Source organism: Bombina bombina, chromosome 8 (assembly GCF_027579735.1).
Source record: "Bombina bombina isolate aBomBom1 chromosome 8, aBomBom1.pri, whole genome shotgun sequence".
NCBI classification, from domain to species: domain Eukaryota; kingdom Metazoa; phylum Chordata; class Amphibia; order Anura; family Bombinatoridae; genus Bombina; species Bombina bombina.
Window position 1 is genome coordinate 167,872,428 of NC_069506.1, and position 19,168 is coordinate 167,891,595.

Consider the following 19,168-nt stretch of genomic DNA (forward strand, 5'->3'; position numbering starts at 1 on the left):
ATAAATCCTAACCTAAGTTACAATTAAACCTAACACTACACTATCAATAAATTAATTAAATACAATACCTACAAATAAATACAATTAAATAAACTAACTAAAGTACAAAAAATAAAAAAGAACTAAGTTACAAAAAATAAAAAAATATTTACAGACATTAGAAAAATAACTAACAATTTTAAGCTAATTACACCTACTCTAAGCCCCCTAATAAAATAACAAAGCTCCCCAAAATAAAAAAATGCCCTACCCTATTCTAAAATACAAATAGAAAAGCTCTTTTACCTTACCAGCCCTTAAAAGGGCCTTTTGCGGGGCATGCCCCAAAGAATTCAGCTCTTTTGCCTGTAAAAAAAAACATACAATACCCCCCCCAACATTACAACCCACATACTCCTAATCTAACCCAAACCCCCCTTAAATAAACCTAACACTAAGCCCCTGAAGATCATCCTACCTTATCTTCACCACACCGGGTACCACCTATCGATCCAGGCTCAGACGTCTTCATCCAAGCCCAAGCGGGGGCTGAAGATGTCAATGATCCGGCTGAAGTCTTGGCCCAAGCGGGGGCTGAAGATGTCCATGATCCGGCTGAAGTCTTGATCCAAGCGGAAGCTGAAGAGGTCCATGATCCGGATGAAGTCTTCTATCAAGCGGCATCTTCAATCTTCTTTCTTCCGGATCCTCTTCATCCCGCCGATGCGGAACATCCATCTTCACCGACGACTTCCCGACGAATGACGGTTGGATCAGCCAATCGGATTGAACTTGAATCTGGCTGATTCCATCAGCCAATCAGAATTTTCCTACCTTAATTCCGATTGGCTGATAGAATCCTATCAGCCAATCGGAATTCGAGGGACGCCATCTTTATTTTTAAAATTTAGACTTTACTGTCCCTTTTTTAATTCTCAGAATATTTTGAGACTGGTTAACCTAAGAACAAGAGGCTGTGCTTCACAGGTTTGATGTATTTAGAGCTCCCACATACTATTTGGTATTTGCTACGGATATCCAGTAGTCTAATTTTTTAATTACATTTTTTGCTTTTACGTTATAGTTCCAGAAAGGGACATAATATTCACAAGGCTTCTGGTCATTTGGATTTGTTCTGATGTCCTTATGAATTATGAGCTCAGGAACAAGCCCTCCATTATTTTAGAGTTACCTGGTCAACATGGGCCAAATATAATTATCCTCCCAACAATTCTCCCATGCGTTGGCTATTTTGACCAAATTAATGTGTATGCTTCATGATAAGCAGCATTTGTTAGGAAGGTCTTGGAGGAACTAGTCTGTGAGTAGTTTTATGCTGCTTATCCCAGCAGTTGTTTTCTGGCATCTCCCACCTATATTTAATTATGTCACAAAACCTTTTAGATCTTTTTGTTTTCATATTATATTTTTTTTTTCTTCAAAATTAATAAACAAATTTAATGAATTCAACTTTTTTTTCTGTTCTGTTTTCTCTAATTGTTGACTGGTTGATGCCAGTTTGTCACACTGCAGTTAACACCATCATTGCCCTGTTGTACTTTGAACTGTAAAGGGGCTAAATTGTTTTTGTGTACGATTTAAAAAATAAAATGAATAAATCCGTATATTGTACAAAACTTTCCCACATAACTTTCCAAAATGTGTAGAAGTTTGAGAATCAGCTGTTAAATAACCTATATTTTATATGGTTAATTTCTTGTTTTATCTTCAATGAGACCAGTATGCAGTTTTATCATTTTGTACACACAAGGATCAGTCATACATGCCCCCCCCATTTGAAATCTTCCTTTCATACAAGGAGTCTTCTCATATGTAGTAAGTGTACACCCTCAGATGTCTCCATGTGATGTGTATGCAAAACACCCTTTTTCTATTCACTAGATGTTAATGCACCTTTTTCTACACTGCTAACACGCGTTTCTCCATGTCTTTATAGTGTTCTCAACAGAAGTTATCTGTAGACGGCAACATAACTGGACTACAGTGTTTTTTCCAGGCTTGTTATACATTCTTTAACACTGACCGCACACAGAAGCAGAACATAAAGCAAAAGCTGTCTCTTTCCTCTGACAACTTCTTCTTTTTTTTTTTTTTTTTTTTAATGTTTCAATTAAATTTACACTTGTGCCGTATGGGTATTTGTTCCTGTAGTTTGCTGACCACTCTTCCTGGCTTGCCTTTGCCATCTCAGTAGTTGTCCGGAAGCTCCAGCTTTCCTTTCAGGGATGTCTATGAAACTCTTGTTTATAGCTGTCTTCACCATTCACATTTGTCTGTTTTCACCTTGTTCCCCTTACAGCTATATCTTCTTCAGCAATGGAGATGAGTTTGAGTTTTATCAACTGATCATTCTTCTTCCTGCAGTGTGTAGCACTGTGTATGTTGGTGTAGTCACCGCACTGTAGTTGATTCATCAACCATCCAGGAGATTACTGCAACCCTTTTGTGTTGTCAGAAGTTTTTGAGCTTATATCCTGGACAAAATAGCCATTCTAACTACAATTCATACCCAATCAATGTATAGTTGTTATGCATCTTGCCATAGCTGTTATCTTCTCAATCCATATTAATAGGCTCTTTAATCTTTAGTCTTTTGGGACCTCCAAGCCCAGTGGGTAATATATTTGGTGGCCCCAAATGTTAAGAACACAATATAAAGGTTTCCCTATATTGGTGGCAAACCAAAGACCCAAATACAGCCTTTAAAAGAGCTTTGTCTATTTTTGGATGTTTTCTATTGACTACAGTACATCATCCCTTTTTTTTTTTTTTTTTTAAAGAATTTTTATTGAGGTATAAGACAATGTGTACAATACAAGCACATCAATATAGATTATACAGTAAACCATATTCCATACATGTCATGAATGCTCCTTAAACCTGACACATCAAGTAAATTTACTTGACAGTTGAATATATTATATCTAACAGCTTGCTTGTTGTACAAGGAACTCTCTATGTGTCACCTAAGGCCACTTTTGGACCTCTTAACTAACTATGGAGCTGGAGAGAGTTAACATTCACACTAGGAGACTACTCTTGAGTCTCAAAGAAAAACCTCTATTTTTTTTTTATAAACATACACATACAACATAAAATATTATAACTGGTTTGGAGGTTTCCCCATGTTGAAATGAACCAGCCACTCATGAGCCGCTGATTGCTAAATGAGAATAGAAAGGGAAGTATAAGGGGTCAAAAACAAAGGGGCCACTTGTGGACCCAATTTCTATAAAAAGCAAACATAAAGGGGAAGGAACCATCTTAGAGGAATTTGAATGTAACTGAATAAAACAGAGATTTGGCTGTAGTACCCCTAGAAGGTACATAAGAGGAACATACAATATGGGCACCCATAAACTTCTAGATCTACTATACGGATAGTTCTTAATTTATATGCAAAAGTACTATAGTGTTTCTAAAGTCCTTTAACCAGAAAAAAAAATAACTAACTAAATGGAGGAGTAGTTCAACACAGTATTTATCCTTGCCTACGTGTAGTTGCCGACTGGTAGTACTGCTGTTACCATGGGGGTAAAATATTATTGGGAGTACTGACCATCTAGACTAAAAGGCGCCACCCCGGCCGTAGATGGCACCTCCAGCCAAAAAGAGAATAAATTAGGGCAGACAGCCACCATACTAAAGGTACAATCATAAAGATTGGTTATCAAGGGTAAGAGGGAACAAACCTAGGCAATAAACAACATATGTGGAGGATTATAATGCTCTAGGTCTGTGCTATAATGTTTATTCTGAGCTACAGAGGTTTACAACTGAGTGGGAATAACAAGTAACGAAACTATGACCATTGTGGATTGGGGGTGCAACGTCTGCCTGTGCGTGGACTAAATCGCACAGAAGAGATATTTTGGTTAAGTAATATAAAAATAAACAACCTATGTTGCGACTATAGGGTAGTCCATTAACCTGCAAAACATATAGTTATGTATTCTGAATGTCCAAGCAGCCATTAGGGTTATTGTAAACTTAGTAAAGAGGGTTTTAACAGAGTGGGATGTCAGTTTTCTATAACAAGATTCATTTAGGCTAAGTGGAGGCAAAGCTTAAACTGGACTAAAACTAATATGGGTACACTAAATAACACCTGGCTGTTTAGGAACTTACTCCGACAGCAAATCCATTGCAAGTAAAAGAGTGTAGTAAGTAGCTTATACTGTGGGCATAGGGTAACACGTTAAACCTCTAACAATATACACAGTAGTATTGGGTAATACTGGCAGTCATTGGGGTCACTGTACATAAATATAACCGGGTGTGTTATTATAAAATAGAATGGTAACCTACCACATCTGACTTACCCTAGACTAAGTGAGGTCAAGGCACTAACTATACTGTACCTATCGCAAATTATCAATATTACCTTTAATTGCGTGCAAACTCACTCCAACCAAAATTTTTTTTTTCACATTTAACTTGTAGGAATATTAACATATAATCCCAGCCAGCAATTAGGGTTACTGCATTTGAGCATAATAAGGATTAATAAAGTAGCATAACACATCTGCTGCCCATAACAAATTTTAACTAACATTAAACAGTGAACTGGGTTGTTTAACACATGATAATCTATTGGGGAAGACAAAGGTGTGTAATAACATATATTTAGGTTTCAGATAGAAAGTCCTCATGAACACAATAGCGTATATAACTATTACAGTACTTACGCTGCCAAGAATGTCACTTTAAAATGAAAGCAACTCACAAAACCCTGCACCGGGAACTGGTCCAAGAGTGGTGTCCTGCCATAGTATTAGAGATACTCCTCAAAATATAAGCCCCTAAACGGTTTCAAAAGCGGGACTCATATGCAGGGCTTCAAAGCTTCAGATCCCTTTAACCCACTCCCTGTTGGGTGTCCTGCAAAGGGCTCCGTCTGTGGTAGAGTCCGGAGCACAAGAAGCACATGCTCCAAATACCTATCGGCGCCATCGCTTGTGAGTGTCCTACTGCAGCATTTCCCAGGGTAAGCTGGGAAGTTGAGAGCACTCTGCCTTTCCCCCCTTCAGCTCCGGGCACTATTATAGGTGTCCAACCAGCAGATATCAGGCAGCGGTAGTCACACACTGTGAGGCTAAAATTTACCTTCTCTCCAGCCTCTGTTTACAGTTATAGGCGGATGGGTAGGAGCTGGTAAGCTAGGACTATTGGACAAGTGGGTCCCTCTCTGCTTCTCCAAGTCCTGTGAAGGGCTCACCATAATGAAAGGCATAGAGCACCGGGGATGCACACTCCGTGTGTTTACTGCTTGTGAGCCTTTCGTAGCCGCATAGCCCCTTTTTTCTTGTACAGTCAGGGAGTTTCTAGACATTTCACCTACGGCTCTGGTCCTGGTTATAGGCAGGAAGTTAGTAGATAGCAGATTAGGTCTATCCATTAGTGTGGAATTAGAGCGGGTCCGATTCTGGTTCTTAACATCTTGCAACTGCCCGCTGTAAGGTTGAGCCTCCATAGTTGCCATGCCCTTCCTCTGGGCAGTTTTGCTGCTGCAGGACCTTATGTTATCCTCTTTCATTGACCCGGGCTGTTTAACTCTCTCACCATCCACGCTCAGGGGGGCCCCTGTAACTGCCGGTCCCATGAAGAGTCTGCATAGTTCAGCCTCCAAGCTCCGGTAGGGTTCTCTTATGAGCTTCGTCACATCTCTTTCCCATTTGTTCAGGGCCTCCATTTTCTTCTCCGATTCTGTACCCTTTATTAATCAGTTTGTTTGCAGCTCAGTTTCCCCACTAGCTCCACTTGTATAAAGGATATCTTGAGAGATGGTTCCTTTTGTAGGGAGGTGGACAGTTGATTACTGTTGTACCCCAGGTTACTGGGGGGGGGGGGGTGTCGAAGTCCTGCAACAAGGCCGCCGCCTAGGAACTCAACGGGCCAGATCTGGGTCCTAAAGATCATGAACTCTGCAAAAGTAGTGTAGGTAAGCGCTGCTTTCCTTCATCTAATCAAATATGAGGTGAATGGTAGTAGCATTTGCAGACTGTTTTTTTCGGCTGATTGAGCAGATCCCCTTAGGAGCAACAGATATTGCGACCTTTATCATCCCTTTTTTTAATTTCAAAATGCTGATCGGTTTCTTTATATTAAAAGTGATATCTCACTTTTTTTTGTACAAGGGTCTCAACCCTATTGTGTTTAAGTCATCAGTGGTGGCTTTCCTCTTTTTCCTCTTTCCAGAAAGATCCTAGATTGGCTATGTATGAACTAAAGCTGACCATAAAGAACGCTTTATATATGGAAAATGGAGTAAATCTTCAACACTAAGGCTTCTGACTTATGAGCATGGTACAAAATATATGCACATAACCTATTATAAACTGGTTTTATTGGTATATACAAATCTGTTTTATAAAAGTTATACCGTGTGTTTTCTGTATTGCGTATTGCTCCCCTTTCTGATGTTAGCCATACTGCTTTGGCTCTAATGAGTCTTATTTTAATGTTAACCAATCCAAGTTAATGTTATCATTGAATGGGCTGGATTTTCACCAAAGCATCCTTAGGCATAATTGGAGAATAGGTGATTGAATCATCATTAAAAAAAAAAAAAAAAAAAAAAAAAAAATGTAAATTGTAATTTTATTTTCACAAATAGAGTTTTAGGCAACTTTCTAAACCTCATGCAACAGTAGTTGAGGAAGGGGATGAGCTTTAGGTTGCAATAGTCGCAGTTCTATTTGTATAAATACATTTTTGTTCTATCCATTAGTTCAAATATTTACCCTGCTCCAAAAAACAACTTGGAATTGTATGTAAATATTGTTTAAAAAGTACAATATCTGGATATCATGAGTCACTTATTGTCTTCTTTCTCTTCCTCATGTCTTTATAGGTTTTGGGGAGACCTCTTATAGCTCTTCAACATAGTTGGCCCACTTTCTCCTGGAGAGCAGCAAGCACATCATTTAAGGTAAGAAACTGCATTATTAGTTTTTATAGTTACTGTTTTTAATAAACTGTTACCCCTTTAGCACTACTTAGTACTTTTGCGGATACATTTAGTAATACTTAATGGATTAATTGGCCCTTCGGTCATTAGTGGTGTAGCTATAGGGGGGTACCTAGTGGGGCACAGATTCCACCTGAATTATGTGTATCTCCTCTGTGTGTGCCCGTGCCAGAAAAAAAAAGGTGCACAGTTTAATAAAAATGTATGGATTTGCCTGTACAGTATGGTGGAGTTCCAAGATAGTCTTCACAGTATTACAGAAAAAGCTGCAACCAGGTTATCCAACCCTGCACCAGTCACTTATTTGGCACAGAAAGGGTTATCAGACCCCTTCTACTCTCACTAATATGTCACAATCTAGCCACACCAGACCAGCTTGTGATTTATTTCAGTGGGTGCAAGGGTTCACAACACTCTCTAGTCTGTACTAGACTTAAAAGAAATGCCCAAACTCCCCTTTAATGCCACCCAAACTAAACTAACAATGCTGCCACCACTTATGAATTATTAAAGGGAAAATCCTAAGGAAAAACCCCAGCCTTGCACAATAACTTTCTGAGTACAATTTAGCAGAAAATAACCTAAATTATACAGTTCTAATATTCCAGTCTCTTTCAGTAACGTGGTTCAATTATTAGATTAAGGCCAAACTTAATAAAAGAATGATTTATTATGCCAAAAATATTATGCACAATGCATTGTTAATAAAAAGTTGTTACAAATAAAATTACACATTAGCAAACAGTTTTTAAAAAGAAAAAAAAAATTAGAAACCTTACATGGTACTAGTCTTTGGAATCTGTTACCAGAGAGATGGCATGAAGCAATTGGGTCCTTACTCTGTGTTGTCACAGCCTCCCTTGTAAGAATGACATCTCATAGCTGAAAAATAAGATTCTTATAACTATTTTCCATAGATCAGGTTGCCTCACCACACCCTTCTGGGCGGGCTAAGAACCCCCCCTGTCTTTAAACACATATAGGCATTAGACCAATGTCCTTTTATTGACCTCATCAGGATATGGGGAGAAGCACTGTGGTATCTCTGGAGCTGACAGATTGACTCAATGCATACACAATAACATTTGGAGGAAGGGTTTTTTAGAAACTATTTATGAGGGGTTCTGGCACATCAAAGAAAACACAAACAAACCCAGTACACAGCTATTTTTTAAAAACAAACAATTGTTCTTAGTTCACAACTAAACAGAATTAACCCCTTCTCAACTACATCCTGAGATATTCGTGACGGGACGATCCGAAGTCACAGAGAAGTAGCTCCCCTCTCTTCTATGTGGCTGCCAGCTCAGCTTTTGCAAACAGCAGAAAGTGCACTGTTGAAATAGGGGAGGGTGGGTGCAACATCCTCTGTTTTCTAGAACTGTCTCATGACTGTTTAAAAGGCCATAATAGTCGAATAATTACAATCAGACTTATCTGTTAGAGCATTTAATTTTACGATTTATGACCCTGCTGTACTGTGTTTAAACTCCCCTCCCCCCCACAAAGGGGTTAAACACACGGTAGAAGTGCCACTAGCTCCCCACAGAGCACTGCAGGTCTTGAGCGGAACCTGCTGCTGATCCAATTAGTTTCGCTAGTTGCACTACTCAAATGTGCAACTAGCACTGTTTATTGGAGTAGCAGCGGGTTCTGCCTTTAACCAGCAGTGCAATGTGGGTCCTGAGCATCACTTCTACTGTGTGTTTAACCCCTTTGCGTTGGGTGAAAGACACAGGAGATCAGGGTTGATAGTTGTAAAATCCCATGCTCAAACAGATCAGTGCGTGCTATTATTTTACTTTTATGGCTAAATTATGTTATATCACTCATCTAAAAGCTGGCTTTATCTCCTACTCAGGCATCAGATCTGCAGATCGAGTTGAATAAGCAACCTAAAAAGAAGCCTGATGTTGGAAGCCTTGTATTTGGAAAAGCTTTTTCTGACCACATGTTGACAGTGCAATGGAGCAATGAGAAGGGATGGGAGAAGCCCACAATTAAACCATTTCAGAACCTTTCATTACACCCTGCAACGTCTGCATTGCATTATTCTTTACAGGTAAAGTACAGTGATTAGATGCGAACATTTACTATAGTTTGCTTTGGTGGTGATATTTTTAGAGAAACAAAAGTGCCCTGTTGAAATACATTTCAGTGTTTCTTTTCCTGTGCTGCAGACCTCAGTTATATGAACCTTCAAATTATTTATAGACTCTAAAGTGGCATTTTTTTTATGAAAAGATATTACATTGCTGTCACAGTTGAGTATGAGTACACTTCTTTCATGAAGAACATAACTAGGTAGTCTCAAGAGCAGCCCCTCCCTACTAGCTGGTGATTGGTTGCATCCATATGCTCCATGTTATTCGTTCACCAGATGTGTTTAGCTAACTCCCAGGATCCATATGCTTCATGTTATTGGCTCACCGGATGTGTTCAGCTAGCTCCCAGTATATTTAAGTTATGATGAAGATAACAGAAAGATATTAAAATTCTCCATTTCAATTAATAGTCACAAAAATTGTATTGCCAATCAGCATATTTAGGCAAGAGTCCTGGGTTGCTATTCCCCCAGAAGTATTCTGTATACATTGTTACCAGAGAACTCTGGGTAGGATATAGAAGTGAGATAAATATCATGCGTCTAACCACAGAAATGCCCTCATGTGGTTGGTGCAGCAAAATCAAAACCACTTTTGGACAGCTGTTTTTAGCTCTTTAGCTCTAATCAGCAGAAGATAGGTTTGATAAGAAGTAAATCTTCCTATCATGGCACCATTACATAGTTCCACTTGTGATACTCGTACTACCAGGTCACTTGTGCAAGTATATGTACATATGCTAATAATATGTGCACCAAGTAGAGAACAGTTGTCATGCTTCTAGTTTAGCAGCAGTTAAACATTCATCATTTTTCTTGAGAGAGATGAGGTTTCATGCTGGTCTACATTGCAGTAAAGGAAACCTCAATTAATTGTGCACTCAGTCTCTTTGTACTCATGGACAGGATAATTAGTGTGATCGGGGCCAATAAACTGATTTGTAGTGAGCTGTGTATGCAATGGAAAACGAAGCTGGACAGCAAGATGATGTACAAACTGCTGCTGTGTTGTAAGTAGAAAATCTGATCCTCCGTAGCTAGTGCTCACTGTTTAGTTAAATTTAGAGGCACAGGGTTTTTATTAAACTACAGCTTTACTATCTTCCAACATAAAAAAAGAAACCGTCCTTTAACCTTTACCAAGTTTGCATTAGAGTTTACTGTTTTCTAGAAGCCTATAAACATAGCATTGACTGCAAATAAGAACCGTACAGATATCACCTTATGTAAATGTAGGAGTAAACTGCACAGCTGCAAAAAGATCCAGGACAAACCCACGTCAGCAGATATTTAGCACAACATAAAAGGGAATGTTGCAAAACAAATTTTTATTGTTGTTAAAAAGCCATTATAGAGAAAAAATGACATTCTCTAATTTATTATAGCATGTCATTTTTTTTTTTCTTTATTTATATACCAATTCAAGCAAACAGTTCATATGACAATAAGAGCAGTGCAACATAAAAGAGAAACAAATGCAAATCGTTTGTCATATATACCATACAAAAAATATCTTATATCCTCGTTTCTTCTGAATCCAGAGGAACGAGGCAAAAATGAAACAGGATTAATAATCAACTAGCTAATATATTACACTCTTATCACTTGAATTGGGGTTTTTCACAATCTTAAATTAAAATACATGTAGGACCGGCCATTAATTCAATTGACAAAGCACAAATCAAGATCAGACACTACTGGCCCAAAGAGACAAGACAAAACAACGCATAGAAAGAAAAAGAGGGAAAAAAAAAAAAAAAAAAAAAAAAAAAAAATGTGTTGTGCTCTTTTGTAAGTACAGCTTCCTATCAGGGACTTACTATCAATTTACTATCAATCCAAAACAGGGCCTTTATATATCATCAAATTTATAAATCATCCCTACTTATATATCCTGCTTTAAAGAAAGGTTTCATTATTTCTTCTATAAACTCAGCTGTCTGGCTCTTAATGACCTTCCTCCATTTTGTGAAGAAGGCTTTAAACTGATTCACGTTGCCGGGTTCTATGTTTAGTTGTTCACATATCAGCTGCCCAATCACCTTCTGACTAAACTCTGCTATGCTGGGGTATTTTTGAGCTTTCCAATACTGTAGTATTAAATTCCGGGCTACTTGTATTATAGTCGTTATAAGCGCATATTCTTCTTTCTTAAATTGATTTGGTAATACAAAGAAAAGTATTGAAATAAGCGTAGGGGAAAAACATTGTGTTAAAAATCTATTTACCCAATATGCCACCTTTTTCCAGTATTGTAGAATCTTGGGGCATTGCCAGAAACAATGTGTAATATCTGCCTGTGGTGCATAGCAGTGGAAGCAATCTCCTTTAGAATTTTTATCCCATTTCGCTAATAGTTTAGGAGTAATATATGCATTGTTTATGATGTAGCTATGTGTTTCCTTCCACTGCATATACTTATCTCCAACTATTTCTATACTTTGTTTGATATTTATTTCTGTAATTTCTGGCAGAATCTTTTGCCATTTATTCTGCAGATTCTCTAAATGTGTCTTACCTAGGTTTTTCATAATCATTTTATACCATGTTGCAATTGAGAAAAAACCTGCCCTATAAATTTGAATACCTACTCCAACTATTCCTAACTCCCAACTGCTATCCTGATTATTCGTTAAATGATTGAAAAATTGTCTGGCCTGTAGATAGCCAAAAAAGTGATGTCTCGGTAGACCAAATTCTGCTTGAATTTGGGAAAAAGATTTTATCAGCCCTGTTCTTTTATCTAATAATTGTATTACATACTCTAGACCTGCATTTCTCCAACTGTGAAATATTCCATAATTCAATCCAGGTCCAAAATCAATATGTCCCAGAAACGTAAGATATTTGGATACCTTGAAATTAAGTTTGAGAGTATTGCAAAATTTTTGCCATGCCTTTACTATGTTACTTATCATTCTCAGATTTCGGATTTTTAGAGGTAATTTAGAAAGTGGGATGTGTAGTATATTTTTTAAGGACAGGGGTTTTATTAAACTTTCTTCTATCTCTGGCGAGGAAAATTGACTTGTTTGTGTGATCCAGTCAGCAGCTAATTTTACCATAGTAACCTGGTTATATAATTTAATATTAGGCAAGCCATATCCCCCAGCCTCTTTGTCCAGATACAACAATCTTTTAGCTAATCTGACCCTTCCCTTTCCCCATAAAAAAAAGTTACATTCTTTTTCATAAATCTTCAAATCAATATTTTTGAGAGACATCGGTAGATTTTGCAATAAGTACAATAGACGAGGAAATAAGAAGGTCTTCAATATCGTGATTTTGGCTGATAAAGCTATAGGCAGTGGTCTCCATCCATCTAGAAGCCTCTTACTTTCTTGAAAGAACTTTGAAAAATTTAAACTATACCACAATCCTGGATTACTGCTTACATTGATACCCAGGTATTTGATTTGTTCTACTTCGTGGAAAGGGTGCTTACTCTGCTGCCCACAGGGTTTTCTGACCCAAAGTATTTCTGATTTACCCTGGTTGACCTTATAGCCAGAAAACGCACTAAATTCCTCTATTAGTTCTAATAATACTGGTATAGTTTGGGATGTTCTAGGCAAAAAGAGTATTATGTCGTCCGCATATAATGCCAGAGACACCCTGCCGTCTCCTACTTTAACCCCGGGTAAGCTTTGTCTCAGTCTTGTGGCAAATGGTTCTAGTGACAAATTAAATAATAAGGGTGATAACGGGCACCCTTGTCTTGTTCCTTTTGTTAACCTTATTTTTGGCGACAGTTGACCATTTATTTGAAGGCAGGAGTATGGAGTATTGTAAATCAGTTTCACAAAATTATAAAAATTCCCTGTTAAGCCAAATTGTGATAGAGTAGTAAACAAGTGGTCCCAATTAATTAAATCAAAAGCTTTTTCAGCATCTAATGTTATTAGGGCAACATCATTTTCACCTTTTTTTCCTTTAGCCTTATTTTCATACCAATAATAGTCTAAAGTCATTAAAACTTTTCTTATATTTTTTGAAACATTTCTCCCTGGCATAAACCCTGATTGATCTTGGTGTATCAGCTTATTTATGTATTTTTTTAATCTGTCTGCGATTATTGATGTGAGAAGTTTATAATCGTTGTTTAGTAGTGATATTGGTCTATATGCATTTGGATTTTCTGGGTCTTTACCTTTTTTATATATTAATGTGACTGTGGATGCAGAAAACAAATCAGAACCTAAAACATTGTCCCTATAATATTGATTGAAGAGATCACCTAGAGTACCAGAAAGCTCATTTTTCAAAATTCTATACAATTCCACTGGAATTTGATCTGGGCCTGGAGACTTATTCAGTTTGGCCTTTCCTATTCCTTTCATGATTTCCTCTTCTGTTATTGGCGCATTTAATTCCAGTAATTCATCTGGGTCTATTTTTGGTAGAGTAACTTTTCCCCAAAACTGTTCTTTTATCTTTTTATCACATGCTCCTGCCATATTAATTTCCTTATAATATTCATACATTGCCTGTCTTATTTTACTCGCAGTTGTGTATCTTGTCTCCCCAATTTTAATTGCGGTTAGATATCTTTTCTCAACCTGTCTATTCTTCATTATTTTAGATAATACTTTAGCTGACCTTCCATGATGGCTGGTGAAAAAAGCATTCATTTTTTTTTCCTGTTTAGCTATTTTTATTTTCAAAAAGTTCTCTCTTTCTATCTTTGCCTTTGAATAGTCAACCCAATTTTTCTCATTAGGCATACTAATATAAGCTTTATACTTATTTTTTAGTTGGTTTGCCAATTGCACATCTATTGCTGTGGTTTTTTTCCTCCATTTGACCATATAGGCCTTTATTTCTCCCCGGAGTACTGCCTTAGCAGCCTCCCAGAATATTTCAATTTTATGATAGTAATTTTTGTTTTCCTCATAGTATAGTTTCCATTTTTTTATTAAAAACCTATTAAAGTCACTATCCTGGACTAAGAATCTGGGGAAGTAAAAATTATTAACACTGCTCTTCTGCTTCCTAATCCCGTCTATCTCCAAACCAACAATTGCATGATCTGAGATTAGTATATCCTGGATCATAGGGGTAAGGTCGAGTGAAAACATAGCTTCACTTATTAAAAACAGGTCTATCCGAGACATTGCTTTATGTGTCTTCGACTCACATGTAAATGCGCTTATATCTGGGTTTTTTATTCGCCAAATATCAAAAAGATTCAGCTTATTACGAAAAGAGGCGAATAATTTTTCTTCCGCTTTCCTGCCTGTCTGTGAATAGCCCTGTCTAATTCTATCCAAAGTTGGACTAGTTGTCATGTTAAAATCCCCGGCAACGATCAGATTTTTATTAATGTATGGAAATAGTTTGACATATATATTTTCCCAGAACACTGGATCTAACTCATTTGGGCCATATATATTACAAATTACTAGATGTGTATTACCATGTTCTACTTCAACTATGATGTATCTCCCCTCTGGATCCTGTATTTGATTAACAATTTTGTACGTAAAATTTCTTGCAAATAATATTGCGACCCCTCTCTTGCGATTCGGTCCAGGTGCAGATACTATCTCACCTACCCAATTACATTTAAGTTTGACAATCTCTGCATCCTGCAAATGTGTCTCTTGTATAAGAGCAATATCTGGTTTATTCTTTTTTAGCAACTTTAAAATTATACTCCTTTTTGCTGGGGAGGTTATTCCCCCAACATTCCATGATAGAATATTAACTATTTTAAACTATAATACTGAATTACTATCAGAGAGCACAACACAAAGGGGGGAAAAAAGAGAGAGAGAAAAAAAAAAAAAAAAAAAAAAAAAAAAAAAAAAAATGGAAAAGAATGAAAACAAAAAATAAAAAACAACAAAAAAAAAAAAAAAACCTGTACAAACAGTAAAAACTCTTTACTCTGCATACCATATCTCTGTACATCTACCTTCATATATTCAATACATTTATAATCAGGAGCAAGTAGAGCCTTTACAATGACCCTTATACAGTTGTTATTGCTGTCATGCATTACATAGTTTAGACAGAGCATCGCCTCTCAACCTATAATATCCGCTATAGTGTACTAATAAAATCTTTAGCTTCTTTTGCCGTTTTTAATAACACATTTTCATTATTAACTTTCAGGTAGATTTTAGCTGGATATATAAGCCTTGCCTGTACACCTCTCTGAATTAGGGTTGTGCAGTAAGGGGACATTTCCCTGCGTTTCATTTGTGTTTCCACTGAGTAATCTTGAAACAGAAGTATCCTATTCTGACCTACCATTAGCATATTCTTCTGCTTAAATTGTCTCATTATTATAACCTTTGCTTGGAAATTCAGATATTTTATCATGATAGGTCTTGGTTTAATTGTACTTTCATTGCCCATTTTGGGAGATCCTAATCTATGTGCCCTTTCTACCATGAATAATGAATCTGTAATTTGTAGGCCTAATAACGTTGGCAGTTCTTGTGAGGCAAATTTATTTAAGTCCTGGGGCATAATGGATTCTGGAAGGCCCACTAATTTTATGTTATTCCTGCGTGACTGGTCTTCTAATTCCTCCACTTTAGCTTGGAGTTTTATTATTGTTAATTCCTGGGCTTTAACTTTCTTATCTTGTAATCCTGCCTGGTCCTCTAAGTCTGAGACTCTTAATTCTACCTCCGCTATCCTCTTTGAAAATTGCCTAACCTCCTCCGCGAGGCCAGAGATATCATTTTTAATAGCATTAAATTGTGGCATTATTAAATCAGTAATTTGTTGCATAAGTATCTGTGTCTCCTGTTTATCAGATTGTGCTAATTGTGGCTCCATACTAGTTTCTAGCTCTAGATTTTTTACTCCTTTCTTATCACGTTTAACTGGCATTGCTGGCGATTTTTTTGCTTGTGTGATATATCTATCCATGTGTTTGTGCAAGTGTACTTTCCCTATTTATACCCTATCTGTGTGGGTATTATTAATTTATCAAATTATTAAAGTGCATCAAAGGGTGTATATGTACATATGTATGCACATACACACATATAAAGGTATTGTGTGTGAATAAAAAAAACAAAAAAAAAAAAAACAGAAGACTCAAAAGAAAAACTTGTACCTGTGAATTAAACACCACAGAGTGAAGTGTATGTTACCCTGCCCTGTCAGTGCAGGTGTGAAAAAGAAAAAAGAAAACAAAAGAAGAAAACTATTTATATGCTAGATTCAGTTTCTGTGAGGTGTGATAAACGCCAGCCCTTGTTCTGACTTTCCTACAACCTCTTTTGATGGAATTTTATCAGAACTAGAATATACAGACAATTTTGTAATATCAGAAAGTGGAAACCTCCTAAGGTTATATGCAAATAGTTATACAGTATATATTTAATACTATCATCAAGCATCACAAACAGGCTATTTTGTTGTCTTGAACCCTGTTACACTATATAAAACATTTATATTCCAAGATTTTAAATCATGCTCATATATGACACAAATTTGTCCGTATTCAGGTATCACTGTTCCTGTGTTGGCCTAAACTCTGTATGTTACTAGTATTTATGAGGAACAGTAACACCAGGGAAAAAAAAAAACAGCATGAAAAAAGAAAAATACTTCTCCCAGACCAGACAGTTCCTCACAGTGTCCAACAATATTACAAAGTTACTTATCTTAGGCTTGTATTGAAGTCCACTCCTGTGTAGTTTCTGTCCCCTGCTAAGGGTAGTATAGGATATCGATGCAAATTTTAGCCTTTTTAGACCCTTCAGCAGCAGACACCCCTTTCAAGTAGGCAGCTGTATAGACAGAAAGAAATGACAAATAAAAAGTACCTTCTCTTTCTTATTTATATCCAGTTGTCAGTCCGGACCTTCCTTTCTCTATGGGGTTACTAGCTTGTTTGCTTCTGGGTACTCCTCAGTAGCTTACCCCTGTGGTAGCAGGATATTGCCGGTTACTTTATTGTATGGCACATATATACCCTCCGTGTGCCTTACTTGCTTAGGCTGTATCTTGTCTCCGCTTCTTCTTTTTATTTATTTGCTCCCTCCAGGGTTGCCACAACTCTGGTGCCATTCACCTCCGCAATATCTCCCTTTTATGCCGGGCCCTTGATGCCGCTCTCGATCACACTTCCTCTCTGGTTCCTCCGGTCCCGTTACAGGCCATGCATACCAGGAGCCCTCAGGTGTATTTTGCCTCCACGGCGTCTCCACTCTATGTGGTACCAGTGCTGTCACCCTCGATCACTCTCCTCTCAGTTTGATCAGAGGCCGCCACAAACTGTGTCAGCCCCAGGCCCTCAGGTGCAGCTCACCTCCGCGGTGTCTCCACTCTCTGCCACGTCGCAGACACTATCCTCGACTGCTCCTCGAGCCAACTCTACCGGCGTCCCACGCCGGATTGCAGACCAGGCCGCAAACCAGGCCTATATTCTCCTTCCGGCCCTCCGCTTGTCCGGGTTACTCAGTGGCCCAGTGGCTTTATACTGCTGCCAATTTTTCCCCGTTGTGGTACCATCTCATCCAGGTGAGAGGTCAATGCTGCAGCTTTAGCTTTATTTCTCCGTTTGTTTGTGTAGATAGGTAGGCAAAGCAGCTTCTGCCACGAAGCTTTTCTTAGGCAGATAGTGACTTCCGCATCTGGGACCGAATGGTCCGTTATCCAGGCCGGTGTTAGCCGGCAAAGGCGTCCTCTGATGTGGGAAGTTGTTGTTAGGCCCCGTGAGCCTAATGGAGAGACCTTGCAGCGTGCACGCTCTCCTTCACCCAACCGGAAGTCTATAGCATGTCATTTTATCTCTAAGGAACCTGCACCTCTATGTGTTTAACTATGTGATATGTGACTCCCTTTGTGAGGGTTAAAGGGACATGAATCCCATTTTTTTTTTTTTTTCTTTCATGTTTTCACTTCTATTATCTAATTTGCTTCATTCTCTTTCTACCTTTTTGTCATATAAATATGCTCAGTAGCTGTTGATTGGTGGCTGTATATAGATGCCTCGTGTGATTGGCTCACCCATGTGCATTTCTATTTCTTCAACAAAGGATACCTAAAGAATGAAACAAATTAGATAATAGAAGTAAATTGGAATTTTGTTTAAAATTATTTTCTCTTTCTGAATCGTAAGAATTTTTGGGATTTCATGTCCCTTTTTAAAGTTCCGCAATAGGATTAGAGCATGCAATGTCCCTTGTAACTACAATGAAAATAGTGAAATTTCTCTTTCCATAATCTTTACAAGTGCACATGAAGAAAGCCCTGTTTACTCTAATTCCAGCTTGCAGCAATCTACAATGGCATTGTTTGTTTCTGAGTAAATAAACGTGTTCCTGAGGACATTTTGTTAATGTAACTAAAATGCTTGTGCATTTCAAGTTGTTGTTTTATTTACACCAGTCTTTTGCTATTGCAGCTATTTGAGGGTATGAAAGCTTACAGAGGGGTAGATAATCGTATTAGACTTTTCCGGCCCATGTTAAACATGGAAAGAATGCACAGGACTGCTCTGAGATGCTCGCTACCGGTAAGTTTCAGCACTCTAAAACAGTTGTTTCTATAAATGTACAAGTCAACTCCACAATTGTTATAGTTTAAAAAGATAGATTATCTCTTTATTGACCATTCCCCATTTTTTTTATAACTGACACTGTTATATTAATACACTTTTTACCTCTGCAGACTTATCTCAGTTCTTTTGACGGACATGCATTTTAGCCAATCAGTGCTAACTCTTAAATAACTCCACAGGAGTGAGCACAATGTAAATCTATATGACACACATGAACTATCAGTGTCTAACTGAGAAAAGAGGTTGTTTAATGGCTTAGAAATTAGTATATGAGCCTACCTAGGTTTAGCTTTCCACAAAGAATACCAAGAGAGCAAATCAAATTTGATATAAGTAAATTGGAATGTTGTTTAAAATTGCATGCCCTATTGAAATCATAAAGGTTTAATTTAGATTAGCTGTCCCTTTTTAATACATTTTTCATAAAGTAAATCTCGTTGTTTTTTTTTGGTTTGTTTTTTTTTAAAAAAAAAGCTGGAAAGCACTTGGATCACAAGTATAGTAGAATTGAATAGTTGATAAATACACAATAAAAAGACAATGCAGTAGCATTTACTTTGAATTT

General features: G+C 37.5%; 1 protein-coding gene across 2 annotated transcripts in view; it reads left to right on the forward strand.

The window, feature by feature from the left end:
* LOC128638623 (branched-chain-amino-acid aminotransferase, mitochondrial-like) overlaps nt 1-19,168 on the forward strand; it is a 70,399-nt gene that overhangs the window by 40,866 nt on the left and 10,365 nt on the right. For both annotated transcript variants that reach the window (XM_053690689.1, XM_053690690.1), the window contains exons 2-4: nt 6,854-6,931; nt 8,832-9,032; nt 18,448-18,558. In XM_053690689.1, coding sequence (XP_053546664.1) covers nt 6,854-6,931; nt 8,832-9,032; nt 18,448-18,558 — 390 coding nt within the window. The remainder of the gene's footprint in view (nt 1-6,853; nt 6,932-8,831; nt 9,033-18,447; nt 18,559-19,168) is intronic.